Source organism: Anabrus simplex, chromosome 1 (assembly GCF_040414725.1).
Source record: "Anabrus simplex isolate iqAnaSimp1 chromosome 1, ASM4041472v1, whole genome shotgun sequence".
Lineage (NCBI taxonomy): Eukaryota > Metazoa > Arthropoda > Insecta > Orthoptera > Tettigoniidae > Anabrus > Anabrus simplex.
Window position 1 is genome coordinate 1,555,144,105 of NC_090265.1, and position 24,752 is coordinate 1,555,168,856.

Below are 24,752 nucleotides of genomic sequence, written 5' to 3' on the forward strand. Positions count from 1 at the left end.
GCAGTCACCCAGGTGGCAGATTCCTTATCTGTTGTTTTCCTAGCCTTTTCTTAAATGATTGCAAAGAAATTGGAAATTTATTGAACATCTCCCTTGGTAAGTTATTACAATCCCCAACTCCCCTTCCTATAAACAAATATCAGCTCCAATTTGTCCTCATGAATACCAACTTTATCTTCATATTGTGATCTTTCCTACTTTAAAGACACCACTCAAACTTATTCGTCTACTAATGTCATTCCATCCCATCTCTCCACTGACAGCTCGGAACATACCACTTATTACATGTAATGAATATAATTTTTATCCGTATTGATGATATTTGATTAGAATAATAACAGTAAGTTATTTATTAAATTGACCACCTTATTGTATTATCTTATTGTATTGATTAGATGGTCAATTTAATAAATAACTTACTGTTATTATTCTAATCACATACCACTTAGTCAAGCAGCTCGTCTCCTTTCTCCCAAGTCTTCCCAACCCAAACTTTGCAATATTTTTGTAATGCTACTCTTTTGTCAGAAATTGCCCAGAACAAATTAAGCTGCTTTTCTTTGGACTTTTTCCAGTTCTTGAATAAAGTAATCCTGGTGAGGGTCCCATTCATTTGAACCATACTCTAGTTGGGGTCTTACCAGAGACTTATATGCCCTCTCCTTTACATCCTTACTACAACCCCTAAATACCCTCATAACCATATGCACAGATATGTATCCTTTATTTACAATCCCATTTATGTGATTATCGCAATGAAGATCTTTCCTTATATTAACTATATTAACACCTAAGTACTTACAATGATCCCCATAAGGAACTTTCACCCCATCAACGCAGTAATTAAAACTGAGAGAAACTCACAACCTGACTTTTAACCCGGTTTATCATCATACCATTGCCTACTGTCCATCTCACAATATTAATGAGGTCATTTTGCAGTTGCTCACAATCTTGTAACTTATCTCTGATTCCACTTATCTACTCATATCATTTATATATATAAGAAAACATAAAGGTCCAATAATACTGCCTTGAGGATTTCCCCTCTTAATTATTACAGGATCAGATAAAACTTTGCCTACTCTAATTCTCTCAGATCTATTTTCTAGAAATATATCCACCCATTCAGTCACTCTTTTGTCTAGTCCAATTGCACTAATTTTTGCCAGTAGTCTCCCATGATCTATCAACTGCCTTAGATAGGTAAATCGCACTACAGCCCATTTGACCTCCTGAACCCAAGATATCTGCCATATCTTGCTGGAATCCTACAATTTGAGCTTCAGTGGAATTCATGGCTAAAGGACATCCGAAGATGGCACAACTGCACTTCAGAAAATGCTTTCCATGCTGCAACATCAAGTTTGGAGCTGGCTATGTGGACCGCCAACCTCCACTAGGAGAAGGCACCTTAAGAAGAAGAAGGAATAACCTTTCCTAAACCCGAACTGCCTTCTATCAAATCAGTTATTCATTTTGCAAACATGTCTAATATAATCAGAAACAATGCTTTTCCAAAGCTTACATGCAATGCATGTCAAACTGACTGGTCTGTAATTTTCAGCTTTATGTCTATCACACTTTCCTTTATACACAGGAGTTACTATAGCAACTCTCCATTCATATGGTATAGCTCATTCATGCAAACAATAATTAAATAAGTACTTCAGATATGGTACTATATACCAACCCATTGTCTTTAGCATATCCCCAGAAATGTTATCAATTCCAGTTGCTTTTCTATTTTTCAACTTTTGAATCTTATTGTAAATGTCATTGATATCATAGGTAAATTTTAATACTTCTTCAGTATTAGTAACCTCCTTTATCTGGACAATACCCTTGTAACCAAAAATCTTTACATACTGCTGACTGTATACTTCTGCCTTCTGAAGATCCTCGCATACACACTTCCCTCTGTCCATTAATGATTCCTAGAATGTCATTCTTGGAACCTGTTCTGCCTTAAAGTACGTATACATACCCTTCCATTTTTTACTAAAATTTGTATGACTGCCAATTGTGCTTGCCATCATGTTATCCTTAGCTGCCTATTCAATTTACGAGTAAGTTCCTTCAATTTCTCCTTACTTCCACAACCATTTCTAACTCTCTGTACCTCTTTCTTAGTCTCTTTACTTCTCTGTTATAATATAGGGGGTCTTTACCATTCCTTACCACCTTTAAAGGTACAAACCTGTTTTCACATTCCTCAACAATTGCTTTAAACCATCCCAGAATGTGTTTAAATGTTTTTTTACTGTTTTCTACCAATCATGGTTACTTTTTAAATACTCCCTGATGCCTGTTTTATCATATATATGGTACTGTCTAATAGTCCAATGTTTAAGATCTTCCTTTCTATCACACTTATTTTAAACTACGAAAAAAACAGCTTCATGATTACTAATACCGTCTATTACTTCGGTTTCTCTATAGAGCTCATCTGGTTTTACCAGCACAACGTCCTGAATATTCTTCCCTCTAGTTGTTTCCATCACTTTCTGATTCAGCTGTCTTTCCCAGATTAACTTAGTTGCCATTTGTTGGTCATGCTGCCTGTCATCTGCATTACCTTTCCAATTGGTAAATTGAGATCAGCCACTACAATCTCATTCCTTTCCATATCATTTATGAAGTAGTCTCCCATTATCTATCCTATCAAATGCCTTAGATAGATCAATCGCAATACAGTCCATCTGACCCCCTGAACCCAAGATATCTGCTATATCTCGCTGGAATCCCACAAGTTGAGCTTCAGTGGAATAACTTTTCTTAAAGCTGAATCTTATCAAATAATTCCAAATCAGCATCAGTGCTATCCTTTTCCGGTCTGTATACTCCAAAGACATCAAGTTGCCTATTATCTTTAGAGATGAGCCTTATACCTAGAATTCCATGTTTGTCACTTTAACTTTTTCGTGGCTTACAAATTCTTCTTTCACCAGAATGAATACCCCCCTCCTACCATTCCTATCCTATCCCTACGGTAAACACTCCAGTTCCGTAAGAAAATTTCTGCAACCATTATATCATTTCTCAGCCATGATTCAACTCCTATTACAATATCTGGTAAGTATATATCTGTTAAATTAATTATATTCCTTTCTTTACAATACTTCTACAGTTCAACACTAGCATTTTTATGTCATCCCTACTTGATTTCCAGATCCCTGTATCCTTATCTCCACTCCCTAGACCACCCCATTTCCCTGAATGTACCTCCCTATAACCCTTTTAAACAAATTTGCTAACTTATATGTACCGATACCACTGTAGTTTAAGAGAAGGCCATCTGAGCACATATCCTTATCTCCTACCCATCCATTAGGATCTAGAAATCTCACTCCCATTTTCCCCACGTACCCACTCCATAGTCTCATTTAAATCCTCAATCACCTTCCAGTCAATATCCCTCCAACACAATATTCCACTGATAACAATCTCTGCCTCCTTAAACTTCACCCGTGCTGCATTTACCAGATCCCACACATCCCCAACTATGTTGGTATTTATACCTGCTTGTCTTACATTGTTGGTACCAACGTGAAACACTACCACCTTCTCCTTTCCCTCCTCCTCCTCTTCTACTTTCATCAACATCTGCCTTAACGTAATTTCTGGATAACACTCTACCCTGGTTCCCTTTCCTCCACACACTTTCCCCACATATCTAACAATGGAATCCCCCATGACCAGAGCCTCAACTCTACCCACCTTATTTGATCCCTTCCCCTCCTGCTGTCCTTAGTGTCTTAACAGATATTAAGAAGAGAAGGGCAGTGTGGGGTAGAACTGTTCATCAGGAATGCTATTGTACACGACATAGTTTCTATTAACCACATGATTTCGATAAATTAATCAGTTGAAGGAACTAGGATCAGAACTGTCTCAGTGTATTCACCATGCGAGGGTACAGATGAGGATGAAGTTGACAAGTTTTATGAAGAACTGGGTGACATTGTAGTCAGGGTCAATCACAAGGACTACTGCTAATGGGTGATTTCAATGTAAGCTGGAAATATCCAGATCTGAATGTTATGAGAAGGTGATGGGTAAATGTGATGAAGATATGGAAGCTAATTGGAATGGATAGTGATTACTGGACTTCTGTGCTAGTATGGGATTAGCGGTTATGAATAGAGTCTTCGAGCATAACGCTGTTCACTGCTACACATAGGAGGGTGGGGATACTAGATCTATAATACACTTATATTATAACTGACAATGAATTCAAGAAATCTATTAGACATGTGCAGGTATTAAATTTTTGATGATACAGACCACTATCTGATCTGTAGTGAACTAAGTATCTCTAGGCTTAGGACAGATAAAGTCAAACCTGTATGCAAATAAGGGTAGAAAATCTTCAGGATGAGGAAATTAGACAGAAGTACATGGATACGATTAGCGAAAAGTTCCAAACAGTAGACAGTAAACAAGTTCAGGATACAGAAAGGAAATGTGCGATATACATGGATGCTGTAGTACAAACAGTAAGGGAATGCCTAGGAACAACTGTGTATAATGAAGGGAAAAAGCAGATATCTTGGTGGAATGATGAAATCTGTAAATGGAAAAGAAAGGTGTTTCAGAACTGGCTGCAAACAAGGACTGATGCATAGAGTTCTATATAGACGAAGAAAAAACAACAGAGTGAAACAAATAATTGTTGAATCCAAGAAGAAGCCATGAGAAGATTTCAGAAATAACCTGGAAAGGCTAGGTCAAGCGGCAGGGATGACGGTATGGTGATTATTGTTTGAGGAAGTACAACTGGGCAACCATCTTCAAACAGCAGCAAAACCTTTCAGCACAGTAATAAAGAATCTTAAAAATGAGAGGGAAAACAGAAATGAATGGTGTTTTGGGTAAATAAGTGAATTCATAGTAGATCCCAGATAATCACTGGACAAGTGGAAGGAATATTCTGAAAATCTTCTCAGCGTAAAAGGAAATCTTTCTGCTGATGCCGCAAATAAATGAGTTCATGGGGAGGAGGAAAATGATGTTAGTGAAATTACTCTTATGGAAGTGGTAAGGGCGGTAAATAAACTCCACTGTCGTAAAGCAGTAGGAATAGACAAAATTAGATTGGAAATGGTGAAATATAATGGGAAGGCAGGGATGAAATGGCTTCATAGAGAAAACATTAAATTGGAATGTCGGTATGGTACCTTCCAATTGGACGAAAGCAGCAATAAAGAAAGCAAGGAAAGAGGAAGGATAGCAATAACTGTTGAGGCATTTCATTGATTTCATTGATCAGTATACCAGGCAAGATGTTCACAGGCATTTTGGAAGGGATGGTGCAATCTGTAGTTGAAAGTTGGATGAAAACCAGAGTGGCTTCAGAATCAGATTTTCAGTATGCACCAGATAACTGAAAAATGCTATGAGAGGAATAAACAATTATTTTTATGTTTCATAGATTTAGAAAAGGCATATGACAGAGTACCAAGGGAGAAGATGTTAGGAGTACTGGGGGATTATGGAATTAAGCTCAAATTATTAAAAGCAATCAAAGGCATTTGGGCTGCAGTGAGAATTGATGGTAGACTGAGTTGCTGGTTCAAAGTCCTTACAGAGGTTAGACAAGGCTGTAAGCTATCACCTTTGTTGTTCATAGTTTACATGGATCATCTACTGAAGTGTATAAAGTGACAGGGAGAGATTCAGTTAGGTGGAAATGTAGTAAACAGTTCAGCCTATGCCGATGACTAGGTTTAAACGGCAAACTATACTGAAAATCTGCAATCTAATATTATGGAACTTGAAAATAAGATGCAATGAGTATGATATGAAAATTAGCATTTCAAAGACTAGAGTGATGTCAGTAGAGAAGTAGTCCAAGAGAATTAAATGTCTTGTTGGGAATACAAGACTGAAACAGGCAGATCATTTCAAGTATTTAGGATGCATATTCTTTGTTGTTTTTTAATTTAATTTAATTTTTTAAAAAAAATTTTTTTTTACAATTTTGCTTTTTGTCACACTGACACAGATAGGTCTCATGGCAGTGATGGAATAGGAAAGGGCCAGGTGCAGGAAGGAAACAGCCATGGCCTTAATTAGGGTACAGCCCCAGCATTTTCCTGGTGTGAAAATGGATAACCACAGAAAACCATCTTCAGGGCTGCTGACAGTGGGGTTCAAACCCACTATCTGCTGAATGCAAAGATGTGTATTCTCCCAGGATGGTAGTACAGTAAGTGAGATTGAATCAAGGTGCAGCAAAGCTAATACAGTGAGCTTGCAGTTGCGATCAATGTTATTCTGTAAGAAAGAAGTCAGCTTGTGGACAAAACTATCTTTACACTGGTCTGTTTTCAGATGAACTTTGCTCTATGGGAATGAAAGCTGGATGAACTCTGGATATCTTATTCATAAGTTAGAAGTAACAGACATGAATGTAGTGATAATAATTGCTGGTACAAACATGTGGGAACAAATGACAGGAGGGTACTCACAATGAGGAGATAAAAGTTAAGAATGAACTCGACTGATGAAGCTGTCCGCATCAATGAGCTAGAATATAATATATACATTAGCTATCATGCTGCCATCTTTCAAAAAGGTTGAACTGGCATCTGCCATGTTAAAAATACCTCAGCAGGCAGAGCGCTGCGTAAGCAAGTGTGGAAGAAAGCGGGAAAATGAGACATTTTCAGACAGGTGTAAAACAAAGATTATTTGAGTTAATGAAAAAATTATCCGAACACTACTTGCATGGAATGCGTAACTATTTGATGTGTATAAGCATTCCTTTAGCAGAGTTTCGTTACAGAATTGCAATGTAGACTAACGACCACATTAAGCCTGTAACTTAGTAACTTAGAAAACAAAATATGTAAGACTTTTGTTGCTATTGATGCTTTCACGGCCTGTACTTATAGACATGATACTGTATAGGCTTTTGGGCTTATGGCATGTCAAGAAAATAAGGTGAAATTCTTTATGTTTTTAGCAGAGAACTGTGCTCTGCATCATCAGAAGAAAATTTCAACTGTCCACAAGAAAGGCTTCTTAAACAATGACTTTTTGAAATTTAGATGTTAAAATAGAAGTGGAAATGGTATGTTCATTCGTCAGCTTTTGCTGCAGCTTCCGCTTCAAACGTTAGTACTGTGCCACGTCCGGGGAGCCATCTGGTGATGAAATAACATACCATTTCCACTTCTATTTTAACGTCTAAATTTCAAAAAGTCATTGTTTAAGAAGCCTTTCTTGTGGACAGTGGAGATTTTCTTCTGATGACGCAGAGCACATTTCTCTGCGAAACCTAAAAAATTTCATCTTATTTTCTTGACACGGCATAAGCCCAAAAGCCTATACAGTATAATGTCTATATGTAATACTTTGTTTTTGTTTGAAGCAATATATTGATGAAAATTATTAAATCAATTATTGTTTTATTGCAAAGATGTGGAGATATCCATAGATCTCCAATTTATCAATATACAGAACAGTGTAGGCCTAACGTACAAGATTATGGATAAGGATCCGTATCTACACAGCCAAGAAAATTAACCCTCCTCTGGCATTGTGGGTATTTAAAGATACCAGTGACTTTGTACAACCCTGGCGCTCCCACCGCATTCCGTTCTGGCTATCGCCGTTCACTGTATCTGTCTCTTAGTGCAAGGTCAACTGCTATCTGGAGTTGTAGCGTTTAGTAAATATTGGTTTTTTTTTTTTTTTTTTTTTTTCAGGAACTTGCTTGCCCTGGCATGTCAGTGTGTGATTCTAGGACCACAGACTTTATCAGCACTGTTTTAGAGGAAGATGCCGAAAGAAGTGATGACAGCGATCTCTCAGATGAAAATGATCCAAATTACAATTCCAAGCACGACACGGATTCGGAACAAGAAGAAGGTGAGGAAGACGAAGAAGAAAGTTTCACGTTCAACCTAGATGTCCATAACCAGATGTCATCTGTCTATGGTAGGAACAGATATAAGTAGTCAGCTACCGAACCCAACAGGCAAGTGAGACGTCAAAGTCACAACATTATTGTCAAACTTTGAACCCTAAAAGGAAGTGCGAGCAGATTAGGAGATTTATGCAGCCCACTAGAATCGTGGCAGTGTTTATTTACAGAAGATTATGCTAGACAATCATGAAACATACAAATGAAAAAAATTGCTTCATACCGGTCACATTATTCCGATCAAACCTGAACAGAACTCAGAGACACTAATGTCACAGAAATTAGAGCATTGATAGAGTTACTTTATTTTACTGCTATTTTTAAATCGAATCACGGAAATACTGAATCAATGTTAGCCACAGACGGATCAGGAAGGGACATTTTTCGTGAGACATTATCGAAGAAGAGATTCTTGACTTTAATGTACTGCTTGAGATTTGATGATCTGACTAGCTGAGCTGAAAGGAAAGAAAGTGACCCTGCAGCAGCAGTGTCATGGCTGTTTCAGAGGATGGTCGAAAATTCTTAGAAATGTTACAACATAGGTGCTCATGCATGTGAAGACGAAATGCTCGCCGGCTTTCAAGGTCGTTGTAAGTTTCGAGTATACATGCAAAATAAGCCAGAAAAGTATGGACTGAAAATAATGATATTAGCTGATGCTCACACAAATTATCTCTTGATTGCCTATCTATACGTTGGAAAAGACAGCGATGGAGCTGGTTTACAAGCGGAAGAAAGAAAGTTTCAGAAACCGACACAGTCTGTGATTAGACTAGCAAAACCAATCTGCGGTACAAATCGCAATATTACAGCCGACAATTACTTCACCTCAATAGAACTCGTGTCAGAACTGAAGAAACGCAAATTAACTTTCACAGGAACGATCAGAAATAAATAAAAGGAAATACCTCCTGAATTCCAGCTAAACAGGAAGCGTATGGTGGGCTCTACAGAGTACGGCTTCATTGGCAACCTCACACTAATCTCTCATGTTCCAAAGAAAGGGAAAGCTGTGTTATTAGTGTCCAGTATGCACCATTGCAAAGCTGTAGACCCTGAAACTGGTAAAGATGAAATCACAACATTCTATAATAATATTAAAGGTGGAGTGGATACCCTTGACCAGTTGTGTGTTACCTACAAAACAAGCAGAAGGACACGCAGATGGCCTCTCGCTATTTTCTTCACCATCCTCAATATTATTGGAACAAATTCTTTCATTGTACAGACATCGCTCAAAAACTACATGCCTGTCACTCGCTTTCAATTTCTGAAAACATTGGCCAGACAATTAACTGAAACCTACCTCAATGAAAGACTTGTCGATGACCAACTTCCGAAAGAACTGCGAATGGGAGTGTCAGGAATTTTGAATAAGAAAACTGTTCCAAAGGTGCAATATCCAGTCAAAACTCAAAAAGGAAGCGATGTGCACTTTGTCCTCACTCTGCTGAAAAAAAGACAAATCAGTACTGTGTGAAATGTGACCGTCCAACCTGCCAAACTTGCTATTCCGTGGTGTGTATGAATTGTGGAGAAGAAGACATGTAGTGGGTTTTAAGTGGTTGTGAAAATGACGAAAATGACTGTGAAATACAAAATTTTTATGAGTTTTTTTGTATACTATAATATTCAAATGTACCTTTGAATTTGCTTTGGAGCAATGGACATTTAAAATTTGTTTTCATTTAAGTTTAATTCATGGGAGTGTGATTTTCTTTTAAAATCAGTGACAGTAAAACAATTGTGCATTATCTCACAATCTATAATCAGTAAAGATATTAATTTCTCATTGTAGGTAATGCAAAAGGTATAAGGAAACATAATTGACATGTATTTATTTTTGAAACTTAAATAAAAGGTGTTTGTGGTCATCCATTCTATGGTATCATTTTCGACCCCATTTACGTACCAAAGTTTTCGCGTCCGGTCGTTTCAACCATTTCTGTTTATTTTGATCAATTCTTCTATGAACATTGTTTATTATACTTCCTACCCCTCATTACCTTTCAATGGACTCATCCACATTTCTGTCACACCACTGTTATCCCTCTCCACTCCTTCAGTGAGTGACAAGCTGGCTATCCGGTCATTTCGTTCGCACGTGACTCCTCACGTTACCTGTCTCCGTTCTATTCAACCATACGCGACTCATGGCGTAGACTTATTTATGATGTGGAAAGTGCACTGTTATCATTCATTGTTGAGTAGAGGGAGAAGGAGCATTATCTAGATGTGTGTTAAATGAAATTAAACTTCATTTAAAAAAACTATTTTCCATAAACAGAACATGAATTTTTATTTCCAATTTCATCCGCAAAAGGCAATCTCGTTATTGTAATTATTATATGAAAAAGGGTTTGTCTGTGTTTAAATAGTATTATCTTATATTATTGTAACAATAAATAGCATATTAAGTAAGCATTTGGTGTTTTATTGATTTCCGGTCGAAACGACCGTACGCGACTCCTGACGTTACACTCAGCACGCGACCCCTCGCAGGTTAAAAAAACACTTTATTGAATTATCCTAAATTACAAGAGCAACATTTCCACAGAAGCATTTTGATAACAATAGACTGGAAATAAAATTTACAATATGAAATATGAATTTTATACTGATATATTAATAATCGCATTTGTTGATTCAAAACAGCTCTCTCATTCACATGAACTGAGATTTATTTTCTAGCTCTGATTCATTGTCCCTTGAAAAGGATTAATTTGGTTTACATCTGCCTTATGGTTTTTCCTTTCAGTTCTTGCATAATAGCTCTGCATCTGTGCTGCAGTATAATTGTAAAATACTGCAAGTATTGCAATGTTGGCATAATGGGGTTTCTCACTGGTCTCATTAGTAGTAAATAATTTTTGTTACTGTAAAACAACTGCCCTGCAACTGACAAGAGAACTTTAGTCTGTAACTTTTAACTTGAGGACTTTTTTAATATCTTCACAATAGTGACTGTTTTTTCCAGAACACTTTTTCAGGTGTGTGACATCATTAATTAATTAATTAATTACCGTATAGAATGTCCCAGTGAGCTAGTGGCTCAAGGAGGGACTGCCCTTTACAATCACAGCTTGGCAGCTTTTAGTTCAGTTAACAGATAAGGCATAAGCCTACATATATAACAAGGAATGTTTTACAAATATTGATTTACATCATCATTACTTTACATGGAAAAAATAAGATATTCAAAATAAAATAAACTTAGGTGGAAAAATAGGTACACAGTGGTTATCAATTTATTCTCCAACATACTCTTCAAGGAAGTACCTGCGTACTTCTTTCTTAAATCTGTACAACTTACTGATTTGTTTCAATTTGGTAGGTAGATTGTTAAAGGCTGTGCTTGCTGAATAAGAAATGCTTTTAACACCATATTTGGTAGTGTTTGTGGAATCTTTGTAAAACTGGTTTGCTGATCTTGGGTTATGGGTGTGAATATCTTTGCTGTATCATCTGGCATTGTACTGGCAATATGTTTGCTTCCTGAAAAACTTCCACAGATGGTTTTAGTAAATCATATCCATACATAATTTTTAAAGCTCTCTTTTGGAGTACTTCTAGTCCCTTTACTGCTTCCTGTGTACAATTTCCCCATATTATATTCATGTACATAAGGTGTGAATGTATGAGGGAGGTATATATGTTTCTTAAGTGTTGGTTGTTTATTCCATAGTCCTTCATTCTTTTTAGTACTCCAATTACACTAATAATTTTTTTCTTTACATTTGAGATATGCTCATTCCAACTTAAGTTATTGTCTAAAGCCAGGCCTAAATATGAAAACTGCTTTACTCTTTCAATGGGCACATTGCCAATTTTTACTACATTACAGGTATTGATAATTTGTGTTGGTTTGTAAAATATAATGTATTTTGTTTTTGAGGTGCTTATTACTAGGTTATTTTTGTTCAGCCATGATGTTAGTATGTCCAGATCTTTTTGCATATGAAGGGTACATGAGAAAAAGGGGGAATGTCATATCTTCTACAAACTGAGATAATTAAATTTGAAAGTTTCAACCTTTAATACTGTCTACAATAATATATGTACATAAAGTATTTTATTGTGTAATGTTAGCCTAATGTATTGGTATTGTAAATAGATAATAATGAAAATGTTGAATTAAGTTTTATAATTGAAAAAAAAAAAAAAATAGAATATGAAGTAAATACACATTTGTCACGAAAATACAGGGGAATGTCAGTCTTATGAATACATTATCACGGAAATAAAGGGGAATGTCACTTTTAACGAAACCTAACCAATAACCTGTCAATTAATAGTGAGGAAGTGTATCAATGAATGATCTTCCCTCTGGTCCACAAAATGATCTAAGGATGTGCAGATCAGACAATTTTGCTGTAGAGATTGGATGTATACCTGAAATAGAAATAAATTACATATTTAAAATCTCAATCTTGCCAGCATGTTTCGAATGTAGAGCAACTTCATGTACACTAACTCTTGCACTTACGTTCATAAGATTCCTCTGACCGGGCGAGTTGGCCGTGCATGTAGAGGCGCACGGCTGTGAGCTTGCATCCGGGAGATAGTAGGTTCGAATCCCACTATCGGCAGCCCTTAAGATGGTTTTCCGTGGTTTCCCATTTTCACACCAGGCAAATGCTGGGGCTATACCTTAATTAAGGCCACGGCCGCTTCCTTCCAATTCCTAGGCCTTTCCTATCCCATCGTCGCCATAAGACCTATCTGTGTCGGTGCGACGTAAAGCCCCTAGCAAAAAAAAAAAAAAAACCTCTGGAAGAACAAACTCACTAACTGGTGTTTCTGGGAAGTGTGGAGTTGATTTTGGAGCATTTACAACAGGTCGTTCCCAATGGCTATTGTAACTGTCTCTGTATTCCATGAATTGTGGATGCTCAATGGACATGACAAGTTCCCTTATAGGTCTTGTTTTAAAAGGGCAAACTTTTCTGTACAAGGGAATAAAAAACTTGGTCCACAGATGAATCATTGGTTGATAAACTTCGATTACATGGAAAAGGAAGGGCTTATTTATGGCACTTGTAAAATGATCCGCCCAGTCTTCTGGTCTTTCAGCTGCAAATTTCTGATTAATTAGTGCCATGTTTCTATCGCACTCTAAGTACGAGAGCCCACGAATTGGAAATACTTCCACAGACTCGAGGCGTTTGGCATGATGTACTATAAAGTGGAGAAATCTGAAAACAGTCCAGTTCTTGTTCTGTCCACATGCAGAATTACAGAAGATTGTCAAGTGTTTTTTATCTCGTACCCAAGTTCACAAAACATAAAATGATATAACACAGAACACACATCATCTGCTGCTTTATGTGCAACTGTCTCTGGGTATGTATAGAATACCGAGTGTCCACTAGACAAAACATGTATATTGAAGGAGAACAGTGACAGCTGTCTACGGTAATCACGTCGTTAGTGGATAAATTAGGTATGCATAAATTCCTGTGGAAATCCATCGCTATTGCCACATACCAAACTGACATTCCCCCTTTGTTTCTTGTTCTGTGGTGACATTCCCCTTTCATCAATTGTACATGTATTCTTAAACTTGTTATATTTCCGTGAAAATTCCCTTTACGTGGTTGTACATTGTTTTAAACTATTCTCCTGACCATAAAGTATATATGGGTAATGTTAATTCATTTTTTGTTCTACACTGACATTCCCCTTTTTTCCCGTATATACCCTTCATATACTCCATAATCGTTTGTTCGCAACTGCTGTCATAAAATACAAATATATCATCTGCAAACAGGAATATCTTACCAGTAAACTCAAGATAAGCTATATGTGTGTTTGAGTCATCAGTCCACAGACTGGTTTGATGCAGCCCTCCATGCCACCCTATCATGTGCTAACCTTTTCATTTCTACGTAACTACTGCATCCTACATCTGCTCGAATCTGCTTGTCATATTCATACCTTGGTCTACCCCTACCGTTCTTACCACCTACACTTCCTTCAAAAACCGACTGAACAAGTCCTGGGAGTCTTAAGATGTGTCCTATCATTCTATCTCTTCTCATCAAATTTAGCCAAATCGATCTCCTCTCACCATTTCGATTCAGTACCTCTTCATTCATGATTCGATCTATCCATCTCACCTTCAGCATTCTTCTGTAACACCACATTTCAAAAGCTTCTATTCTCTTTCTTTCTGAGCTAGTTATCATCCATGTTTCACTTCCATACAATGCCACGCTCCACACGAAAGTCTTCAAAAACATCTTTCTAATTCTTATATCAATGTTTGAAGTGAGCAAATTTCTTTTCTTAAGAAAGCTCTTCCTTGCTTGTGCTAGTCTGCATTTTATGTCCTTCTTACTTCTGCCATCATTAGTTATTTTACTACCCAAGTAATAATATTCATCTATTTCCTTTAAGACTTCATTTCCTAATCTAATATTTCCTACATCACCTGCCTTTGTTCGACTGCACTCCATTACTTTTGTTTTGGACTTATTTATTTTCATCTTGTACTCCTTACCCAAGACTTCATCCATACCATTCAGCAGCTTCTCGAGATCTTCTGCAGTCTCAGATCAAAATAACAATATCATCGTCAAATCTCAAGGTTTTGATTTCTTCTCCTTGGATTGTGATTCTCTTTCCAAATTCCTCTTTGATTTCCTTTACTGCCTGTTCTACGTAAACATTGAAACGGAGGGAGAACAAACTGCAGCCTTGCCCCACTCCTTTCTGGATTGCTGTTACTTTTTCAAAGCCCTCGATTCTTATCACTGCAGACTGATTTTTATACAGTTTGTAGATAATTCTTCGTTCTCAGTTTCTGATCCCAATCACCTTCAGAATCTTAAATGGCTTGGTCCAATCAACATTATCGAATGCCATTTCTAGATCTATGAATGCCATGTACGTGGGCTTGTCCTTCTTAATTCGATCCTCTAAGATCAGATGTAAAGTCAGGATTGCTTCACGTGTTCCAACATTTCTTCTGAAGCCAAATTGATCTTCTCCCAACTCAGCTTCAACTTGTTTTTCCATTCTTCTGTAAATAATACGTGTTAAAATTTTGCAGGCATGAGATACTAAACTAATGGTGCGGTAGTTTTCACACCTGTCAGCACCGGCTTTCTTGGGAATAGGTATAACAACATTCTGCCAAAAATCGGATGGGACTTCTCCTGTCTCATACATCTTATACACTAAATGGAATAACCTTGCCATGCTGGTTTCTCCTAAGGCAGTCAGTAATTCAGAGGGAATGTCATCAATTCCAGGTGCCTTGTTCCTATTTAGGTCTCTCACCGCTCTGTCAAACTCTGACCTCAAAATTGGGTCTCCCATTTCATCAGCATCAACAGCCTCTTCTTGTTCCAGAACCAAATTATGTACATCTTTACCTTGATACAGCTGTTGGATATGTTCCTGCCATCTTTCTGTTTTGTCTTCTTTCCCTAGAAGTGGCGTACCATGTGAGCTCCGAATATTCAAACACCTAGATTTCCTTTCTCCAAAGGTTTCCTTGATTTTCCTGTATGCAACATCTATCTTTCCTAGGACCATGCAACCTTCGACATCCTTGCACTTCTCCTTCAGCCATTCTTCCTTAGCTACCTTGCACTTTCTATCCACTTCATTCTTTAATTGCCTGTATACTTTTCTGCCTTCTTCATTTCTAGCCCTGGTTAAGACGCAGCAGGTCGTTATGCTACTTAGGTTCCAAAATGGGTAGAAAATAAATAAATAAATGCAATGTTAATTTTAATCTTATACCAGTTGTATAGTATTATTAGATGTTGTTTTGCTATTTGCTTAACGTCGCACCGACACAGATAGGTCTTATGGCAACGATGGGATGGGAAAGGCCTAGGAATGGGAAGGAAGCGGCCGTGGCCTATTAAGGTACAGCCCCAGCATTTGCCTGGTGTGAAAACGGGAAACCACGGAAAACCAGGGCTGCCGACAGTGGCGCTCGAACCCACTATCTCCCGATTACTGGATACTGGCCGTACTTAAGCGACTGCAGCTATCGAGCTCAGTATTATTAGAAGTAATTTCATATACTGTATATGAGTTGACTATGTTTGTAAGTACAGGAGATATTATAAAGAATTCTGTAAACAATATAAATTTATTAAGGATGAGGTGTGTGTTTAATAGAAAAAATTGTTAGCATAAATTGTTTAATATTTGTATTCTATGAAAATTTTCTTCTTTTGTTGTTAATTTAAAATTTAGTGCTTGACAATATGTATTTTAGTGTACCATTTGCCACCGAGGTAGACACATCATTTGCAAATAAAGAGATTTTGATTTTGATTTGAAGGTCTATCATAAAGTTAGTAATATTACTCTCCTTTGGGTTGTAATATGAAATTCCGTTATATCTCCATTTTTTGCTAAATACTATTTAGAGAATACTGTGATAACTGTTAATGATCTTAATGGCTTTAGTTGTCCAGACAAAATAGAAAATTGCCGATCAGGTGAAGAATCATCCTATTATAACATACCTAGCTTTGAAACTTACCATCTAGCTAGAGAGGGTGCTGGAGGGGGACTGTCAGTGTATGTATCAAGAAAATGGACAACTAAAGTCATTGAGATCATTAACAGTTATCACAGTATTCTCTAAACAGAAGTATTTAGCAAAAACTGGAGATATAATGTAATTTCATATTACAACCCAAAGGAGAGTAATACTACGGTACTAACTTTATGATAGATATTGAACTTGTTTTGTGCAATACACGAAAATCAAATTCATTGCTTATAGGAGACAATAACGTAGATTTTTAAAAGAGGTTACAGAACTTGACGTCAATAATAAGCATAATATCCTCAAAATTATTCCTAACACTTCGTGCATTGATACAGATACATTTCAATTTAGAATTTAGAGCTTGATTCTTAGTTTGTAATTTATAGTTTTCTATAGTATCACACTGGATCTGTATATCTATTGGTTAGAACATAAGAACTACGTTTCCACACATTAATAAACTTCAGAAGATGGTGCAGTTTAGCAATTTAATGAACACAACGAGTTTTTTATTCAATAAATGGCTAGCAATGCATCTGTGAAATGAATATTTTAACATTACAGGACTTGATTCAGCTCTAATTTTCCAATTTTAAGATTGTATTTGAACTCGATTTTTTACGAGTGTATAGAATAATAGCCATCACAGAATACCGAAGACAACTCATCACTCAGAGATGAGATTTTACTTTTTTGACTCACAAGGATTATCTTGTTGTAAATTAGAGTTTTTAAACTTAACATTAGATAAATATTAAGTAATTGTATCAATATGTTGTTTTATACTGTTATATCTTCAAGTTTTTCTTGACTTATTATGCAGCTGATAATGGTGCCTAAATGAGTGCCGAAATTAGTTCTGCAATAAAATAGATGTTGTAAAAACCATCGAACAACAGTGTATTTGTATTGAACAAGGTGGAACCTACAAGATTTTTATTTCAATTGTGATCTCAGTTCAATACAGGCAAATAAGATGTAGTTCCTCACGTTTTACAGTAGTGATCAACAGTAGGCCCTACTTGAGTTTGAAGATAAAACCATCCTTACATTGCTCTGTTTCCAGATAAATATTTCTGTACAGATGAAAATCACAGTGAAGGATATCCTATTCATGAGTTGGAGCTAACTGACATGAAGGTAGCAAGGATGATTGCTGGAACAAATCAGAGGGAACAATAGCAGGAGGGGATAGTATGAAGATGAACAATATACCATGAAGAAACTTGACATAAGAAAAGGCTTAGTGGTAGAATCATGTGATACAAAATGAGTAGGATTTCTAGGAAAATAATGAAATCAGCAAAAAAGGGTGAGAAAAGCAGAGGAAGATATAGAAGACGATGATTAGACTCAGGTTTCAATCATTTCAATGTAAGAAATGTGGAGTAGTGCTAGTGGCAGATAGAGAATTGTGGACATGCATGGTTCACTGACAGAAGTTTGGAGACTACACAATGAAAGGCATAATAGCAGTCTATGTTTTAATAAAGGTGTATGTATGTATGTTAATTGATGATCTCTGCTTAAGTCACTTATACTGGGAATATCAGCTATATCTCTGATCAGGGGTGCCAACTCTATGGGGCTCAGATCTCTTAGTTCCACAAAAGACATTTGGGAGTGGTTGAGTACCCAGAACTAAATAAACAGAATTAAGCAAATGAAATAAACAGGAAGTACTTTAACGAGCTTAGTGAACACTTTAAAGAAGCTTTTGAAAGGTTTATATTACACCGAGACATACTTTCAGATATTCTGAAAATGAGGAATGAAAGTGTTCTCAGTGTGGCATATGTGGTTGACGTTCTTCAGAAAAACATGGAAAGACCATGCTTCCACAGTTATTGAAGTTCATCACACTTCTACTAATGATCCCTATATCAACTTCTACAGTAGAAAGATAAGTTTGGGAAGTCTGAAAAGAACAAGAAACTACCCAAGGTTAACAATGACTTCAAAACACCTAAACCATCTTGCAATCCTGAATGTCCAACATGAGGAGTCCAATTCTTTGGACATGGATTCTATAGTCAATGACTTCATTTCTAGGGCAGAGATCCGTAAGTCAACTTTCACTGTAGAAATGTAAACTGAATTTTATTTACGAGCAAACAAATCTGTACTTTATTTTACCAACATAACTCTGCAGTGTTACAATGAAAGCAATTGAAGTAAAAGGAAAAAGTCTTCATTGTCTATTTCTTTGGGTGTTTCCCATTAACAAGATTAAGGGGATGATGGCAAAGGCCCTCTGCTTAAGATTAAAAGCAAAGCTTAAAGAAGTGGATTTGGATGCTTAACTATGTTCTTCAAACTGGTGCCACTGTCTCTGGACCAATCTGATTAGTTATAGGATCAATTTATATTTAACCTTAACTTAACCTTTTACAATCCTTCAGTTTGTGAATTCTCACATATAGTACTATTTCTTTTAAAGTCAAATCTTTCCCTCAATTGAATTTATTACTTTAATGTTCACGCCCATGAACTACTATTATCCACAGTAGCATTGAACGAAATCATTAAAGAATATAAACCAGAAAAAAATACAGAACAGTACATAAAACTTTTAAATTTAATTAAATTTGAACATAGTAGCCTAGGCTATTGTTGCTACTTACAAGTAATTGTGATGAACAGTGTTGTAAGTATCATAAAATCCTTTTCAACAACTGGAGATGGCGAATGATTAATTCGAATATTCATGTTCCAAAAACACGAAGTACACTGTACAACACATGCTTAGGCGAGAGAAAGGACGCCGTTGCTAAGCAACGATATGACAGATCAAAGACAGACGAAGAAAGATAATCTGGTGACCAACATTTGCTGTAATTTCGACGAGTGTTGGCTTCCAAATGGATTCTTGAAAATAAATAAATCTGACATAATCTTGTATTATGCCTTACGCTTAATATTTTATAAGTACTATTACTTCAGAAATAATCATGATTATAGTCTCAATTGTAATTCAGTAGCTACTCAGGGTTGGCTAATCTGATTGTGTATGTATGGCTGTATTCAGCGCATATGGCTCTACAATGGACCGGACAACATTAACGTCACTTTACCTTTTGTTTAATATTGTCTGTTCTATTGTTATCGTGTTGCTGAATAAGTGGGTATACGTAAACATTGGTTTTCCTAATATAACTCTAACCTTATTTCACTTTATTGTCACGTTTTTAGGGCTACATATCTGTCAGAAATGGAATATGTTTCATGTGAAATCTGCTGGGATCAAAGACATGCTACCATTAGCCTCAACATTTTGTGGTTTTGTAGTTTTTACAAATTTAAGTTTAGAACGTAATACAGTCGGAACATTTCAACTAGCCAAATCTATGACAACTCCTTGTATTATTGCCATACAAATGTTTTTGTATAAGAAAAGGTTTTCTCTTCGTGTTAAGCTGACTTTGGTGAGGATTAATTCTGTTTATAATTAAATTTTACTTTTCGTAGCACTTTTTATTTGATTCAGTCTACATGCATTCTAAACCCCCCTAAGTATATAAATGCTTAAAACTACAGAAATTTGTACCTCTGTTTCTAAATACTAAATCTGCTTGTTACTATACGATTGATAATTTTCATTTATAATAGAATGTGCTTTATTTCAGATCCCAATTACTTTAGGAGTTTTCCTTAACTTCTATTATGATCTTCAATTCAACTTCTTGGGAACATTGTATGCAATTTTGGGTGTCATAGTGACGTCTTTTTATCAAGTGGTAAGTACAGCAGTGCAGTTTATTTAATCAAAATGAAGGAAAAACTCTTTTTGATAATTTTACATTTTCTACTCATCTCCATTTTCATCTTTTTTTCAGCTGGTGAGTCAGAAACAACATGAATTACAGATGGATGCTATGCAGCTGCTTTACTATCAAGCACCAATATCAGCACTGATGCTTCTAGTATTGGTGCCATTTCTTGAACCATTCAATGAAACTTTTATGCGTGAATGGACTCTCGCAGATATAGTACGTATTATTATTATTTCTCCATTTTGGTCTTTTAGGGACCATGTGACAATTTCAATGCTTCATCCTTTGTTGTTCCTTCTTCTTCCAATACTCACTCCTTCATCTACTCACTATGCCTCCTTTTCCTCTCCTCGGACCATTTCGAGCCTGTTTTCTTTCCCATTGTTTCTGTTATGTTTTCTATGTTCCGGTATAGGCTATTTCATCATTACTTCTCGATTTCCAGAGTTCTGCAGTTCTTAGCAGACTGAGTATTTTCCGTATGATTGTTTTTGCAGTACTTCTAATTTATTCAGCTTGTAATTCAGTACTAGATGTTCACTCGTGTATAGGCATTCCAGTTTGACTGCTGTGTTGTAGTGTTGTATTTTGAGGGTTTTAAACACTTTATTGTGTAGATATTCCTAGTTATCGTATACAGTATACTCTTATGTGTCCTTTCTTCTACTGCAGATGTTTCCAAACCATTTTCTTGAATTGTTTCTCCCAGTTATTTGAATTTCTTTACCTTCCTTATTCAACCAATTTCTGTTGTTGTTATTATTATTATTATTATTATTATTATTATTATTATTATTATTATTATTATTATTATTATTATTATTATTATTATATTATTCAAGTCTTCATGGCTCAAGTGGCAGTGCGCTGGCCTCTCACCGCTGGATACTGTGGTTCGAACCCCAGTCACTCCGTGTGAAATTTGTGCTGGACGAAGCGGAGGTGGGACAGGTCCGGGTATTCCAGTTTTCCCTACCATCTTTCATTCCAGCTACACACTTCATTAACATTTTATCTGTCAGTCATTTATCGTTGCCCCAGAGGAGTGCGACAGGCAGCCGGCACATTTCCTATCCTCACCGCTTTATTCATTCCATTCTTGACCCGGTTGAATGACTGGAAACAGGCTATGGATTTTCATTATTATTGTTATTCAGTGGCGTATACTGAGGGCTACCAAGGCTATCAGTGAAGCCCAAACCTCAAATGCGAACGATGGAAATCTAAAGCACATTATAATGTAAGCATCTGAAACATTGTTCCATTTACAAAACTAGAAAGCAGGGAGAAAAAACGTCGCACATATTTCTGAGAGCAAGGCATAGGAGACTGATATTGCAGCCCAGGTTCTCCCCCCTCTCCCCTCGACTCGGCACACGCGGCTTGCTGCTGGATATCTGATAGGAGTGGGGACCGGCGGAGGATAGGTGTGCTAAGCTTCGGTCCGTCAGATCGCCACTGCTATCAACCATGCGTTATTCATCGTGTATACTTCCTCACCTCAAACTTCGGACTTAATGATATAGATAAGAGAGTGTGGGAAAATCTCACTCCCATTTACTTCTACATCCTTGTAGGAAGAGACTGCAGGGCTGCCGTTAGAGGAGAAGTATAGTTTTATTTTTATTGGTAGATCTGCTAAAATGAAATGTCATCTTTTAGGTTTAGTGTTTTCTTTTGTTGGTTGGAATCGAACCCATGATCATGAGTCGGACACCACCACTGATCTCCTGAGGAAGCCAATTAACTAGTGAACGATGGGTACAACCGCTGTAAATTTCAACATTTTTATTTAATAATAATAATAATAATGGTGCATGACATCGAAAACATGACTACTTAATGTCATTCAGTACAAAATTGTTTTAAATTTGGCAAGGTATTACTATTGAGAATGTATAGTCTAATGTAAATGTATGACAGCTGAAGATGACTTTGTGAGGAGTCGAAACCGGTTCTGTTTAAAAAAAAAAAAAATTAATAAATAAGTATTGATCAGGTGGATCTCTCTTTCTTTCTATGATATATGATAGATCTCAATACGGAACATAATGAAATTAATTAATCAAGAAAATATAGGTTAGACAACAATCCGAACACAGGGTAACCCGAAGCGATATGAGAAAAATTCCTTCAGGTCACTGGTGGGCCGATTGAAACTAGCAGTATGCCTCGATCCTTTACTTCAATAGGAACACTGTGTTGCCATTAGTTATTGGAAATTTGTAACTAGGATGTAGTTACTTACTCTGCAATTTTGGGAAGTTCACAGTGACGGATAAGAGTAACATGCTTCGGGACGCATGGTGACCTGAACCGCAAGGAACGTGTTAAGGTGCAACTCTATTGTGTTTTTAGAGGCTAGTGACCGTGATTTTTGGCCCCTTAAAACAACAACAATCATCATCATCAGCAGCAGCAGCATTGTCTTTTTCCAATTACCATGCAGTGTAATATGATATGGCTGACACTGCTGCCCAAAATGATTTGCGCTATTTTTGACTGGTATGTGTTTGTTGATAGTACTATAATTTGAAATTAACTTTATTTTTGATGATTATGAAGTTATGATCTTTCTGCTGAAGAGCAGAGGAATTTAGGAGAAATAGTATAAGCTACAAACCCCATTTATTTTTTTCCACATTTCTTGCAATAATATTATTTGTATTTCTACAGCATATGTTAATTAGAAATAGCATTTCCGGTATATAATCTAAATGTGTGTGATGTATTTCCAGGGAATGGTGCTGACCTCATGCGTTGTTGCATTCTTTGTCAACATTTCCATCTACTGGATTATTGGAAACACATCTCCATTGACGTATCCTTTACAGAATGATAGATGCTTACTCTTGACTTCTTGATTTTGAAGAGGCTCAAGTGCAGTTATATGAGACCAGGAGCCGGTATGACTGTAAAAGCGCAGTAGAAGTGAAGGAAATATTTTCTAATTATAATACTGTATCAAAGATCTCATTATTACAGCTAATACTGTAGTTTGTACTTTTTAGGAGGATTAAACATAACATTAACCAGGAACCAGCAAAATCTATTCCCAAGGATTGTTATTTGAGCTATGTCTTAGAGTGTACCCATCTTTTATTATGAGCATCAACTAGCCGAAGCCTGTGTGGCTCAGACGGCAGCGCGTCAGCCTCTCACCGCTGGATACCGTGGTTCAAATCCCGGTCATTCCATGTGAGATTTGTGCTGGACAAAGCGGAGGCAGGACAGGTTTTTCTCTGGGTCCTCCGGTTTTCCCTGTCATCTTTCATTCCAGCAACACTCTCCATTATCATTTCATAGCATTTATCAGTCATTAATAATCACCTTGGGAGTGGCGACCCCATTGTCATAATAGCCTATATATGGTTCATTCATTCCATCCCTGACCCAGTCAAAGACTGGATAACAGGTTGTAGGTTTTCATTCATCAACTATCCGGTCGGTATATGCAAAGAGAAAAGAAAACATGGATAGGAAATAAATACATGCATAGAGAAAGGAATTATTATGTATAAATTTCACTTTCCATATTGATAGATTCAATGTATAGACAAGAAATGTGTTTTTCCACCAATGATTAATCATTAATTAATCATGTACTAGCTAATGATGGCCTTGAAGGGCCGAAACCGGTACTATTGTAATTTATTTACAATAAATTAAGTATTGATTGGTGGAAAAACACATTTCTTGTCTATACATAGAGAAAGGAATTACAGAAGCTCAACTTCTCAGTTCTCCACATCCTCCCCACCCTGATCGATCTCCAAAGGGAGGACCAGCTGTACAGGCCGACAAATCTTGGTCCCGTTGGCTATCTAAAGGATGGGGGTTTGTGCCTTATTGTCTCTGCTTGGTTTCCTTTCGGTGATTCGTGCCTTCTGCCACAGATGTCTAAGTTGCATATCATCCTGAAGCAGCATGATGTCTCCTGCTCGGCACTTCCACATCTGCCCATTTGGGAGTCGAACTTCATGGAAGCTCCTGAGGTCAAGAAGATACTCATTCCTCCATCTCTCCTCCATTTTTAGTCTGTTCATTTGCAGTCTGGCCTCCCCCTTCAGGTCTATCTGGGTTGTGGGTTCAGAGCTTGTGTGCAGGGCAGTTAGTCGCGTGCCATTTAGGAAATAATTTGGAGTCATTGTCTCAGCTCCATCTTGAATTATTGGTCTTGAGTTAATGGCGGTCTCTATTTCCACCATTAGTGTTCTGAGTGCCTCCTCACTACTTAGTCTTCCCCAGAACCTTTCTTAGGCATCTTTTAACCGTCCCCACCTTTCTTTTCCACCAGTCTCCCCACCAAGCTGACAGTGGTGCTGAAAATTTCCACTGTACTCCATTGTGTGAGAAATACTGGCTTGTTCTTGGGTATATAATGACTTGGATGAACCGTTACATTCCTGTGTGTGCAGCATGGAATTTTGTTGCGTTGTTCGAGTAGATTGTGCGTGGGAGCACTCTTCTTCCCATAGACTGTCTGAAAGCCATCAGAAACTTCTCCATAGTCATGTCCAAA

General features: G+C 36.9%; 2 protein-coding genes across 4 annotated transcripts in view; one reads left to right on the plus strand and one right to left on the minus strand.

Annotated features, from left to right (window-relative positions):
- Positions 1-19,198, minus strand: part of LOC136858510 (uncharacterized) — an 88,044-nt gene extending 68,846 nt beyond the window's left edge. For both annotated transcript variants that reach the window (XM_067138107.2, XM_067138106.2), the window contains exon 1: positions 19,082-19,198. In XM_067138107.2, the coding sequence (XP_066994208.2) occupies positions 19,082-19,166 (85 nt within the window). In that variant the 5' untranslated portion in view covers positions 19,167-19,198. The remainder of the gene's footprint in view (positions 1-19,081) is intronic.
- A 299-nt stretch (positions 19,199-19,497) lies between these two features.
- Positions 19,498-24,752, plus strand: part of LOC136880376 (solute carrier family 35 member E3) — a 49,547-nt gene continuing 44,292 nt past the window's right edge. For both annotated transcript variants that reach the window (XM_067153296.2, XM_067153297.2), the window contains exons 1-4: positions 19,498-19,882; positions 20,084-20,194; positions 20,294-20,446; positions 22,969-23,051. In XM_067153296.2, coding sequence (XP_067009397.2) covers positions 19,502-19,882; positions 20,084-20,194; positions 20,294-20,446; positions 22,969-23,051 — 728 coding nt within the window. In that variant the 5' untranslated portion in view covers positions 19,498-19,501. The remainder of the gene's footprint in view (positions 19,883-20,083; positions 20,195-20,293; positions 20,447-22,968; positions 23,052-24,752) is intronic.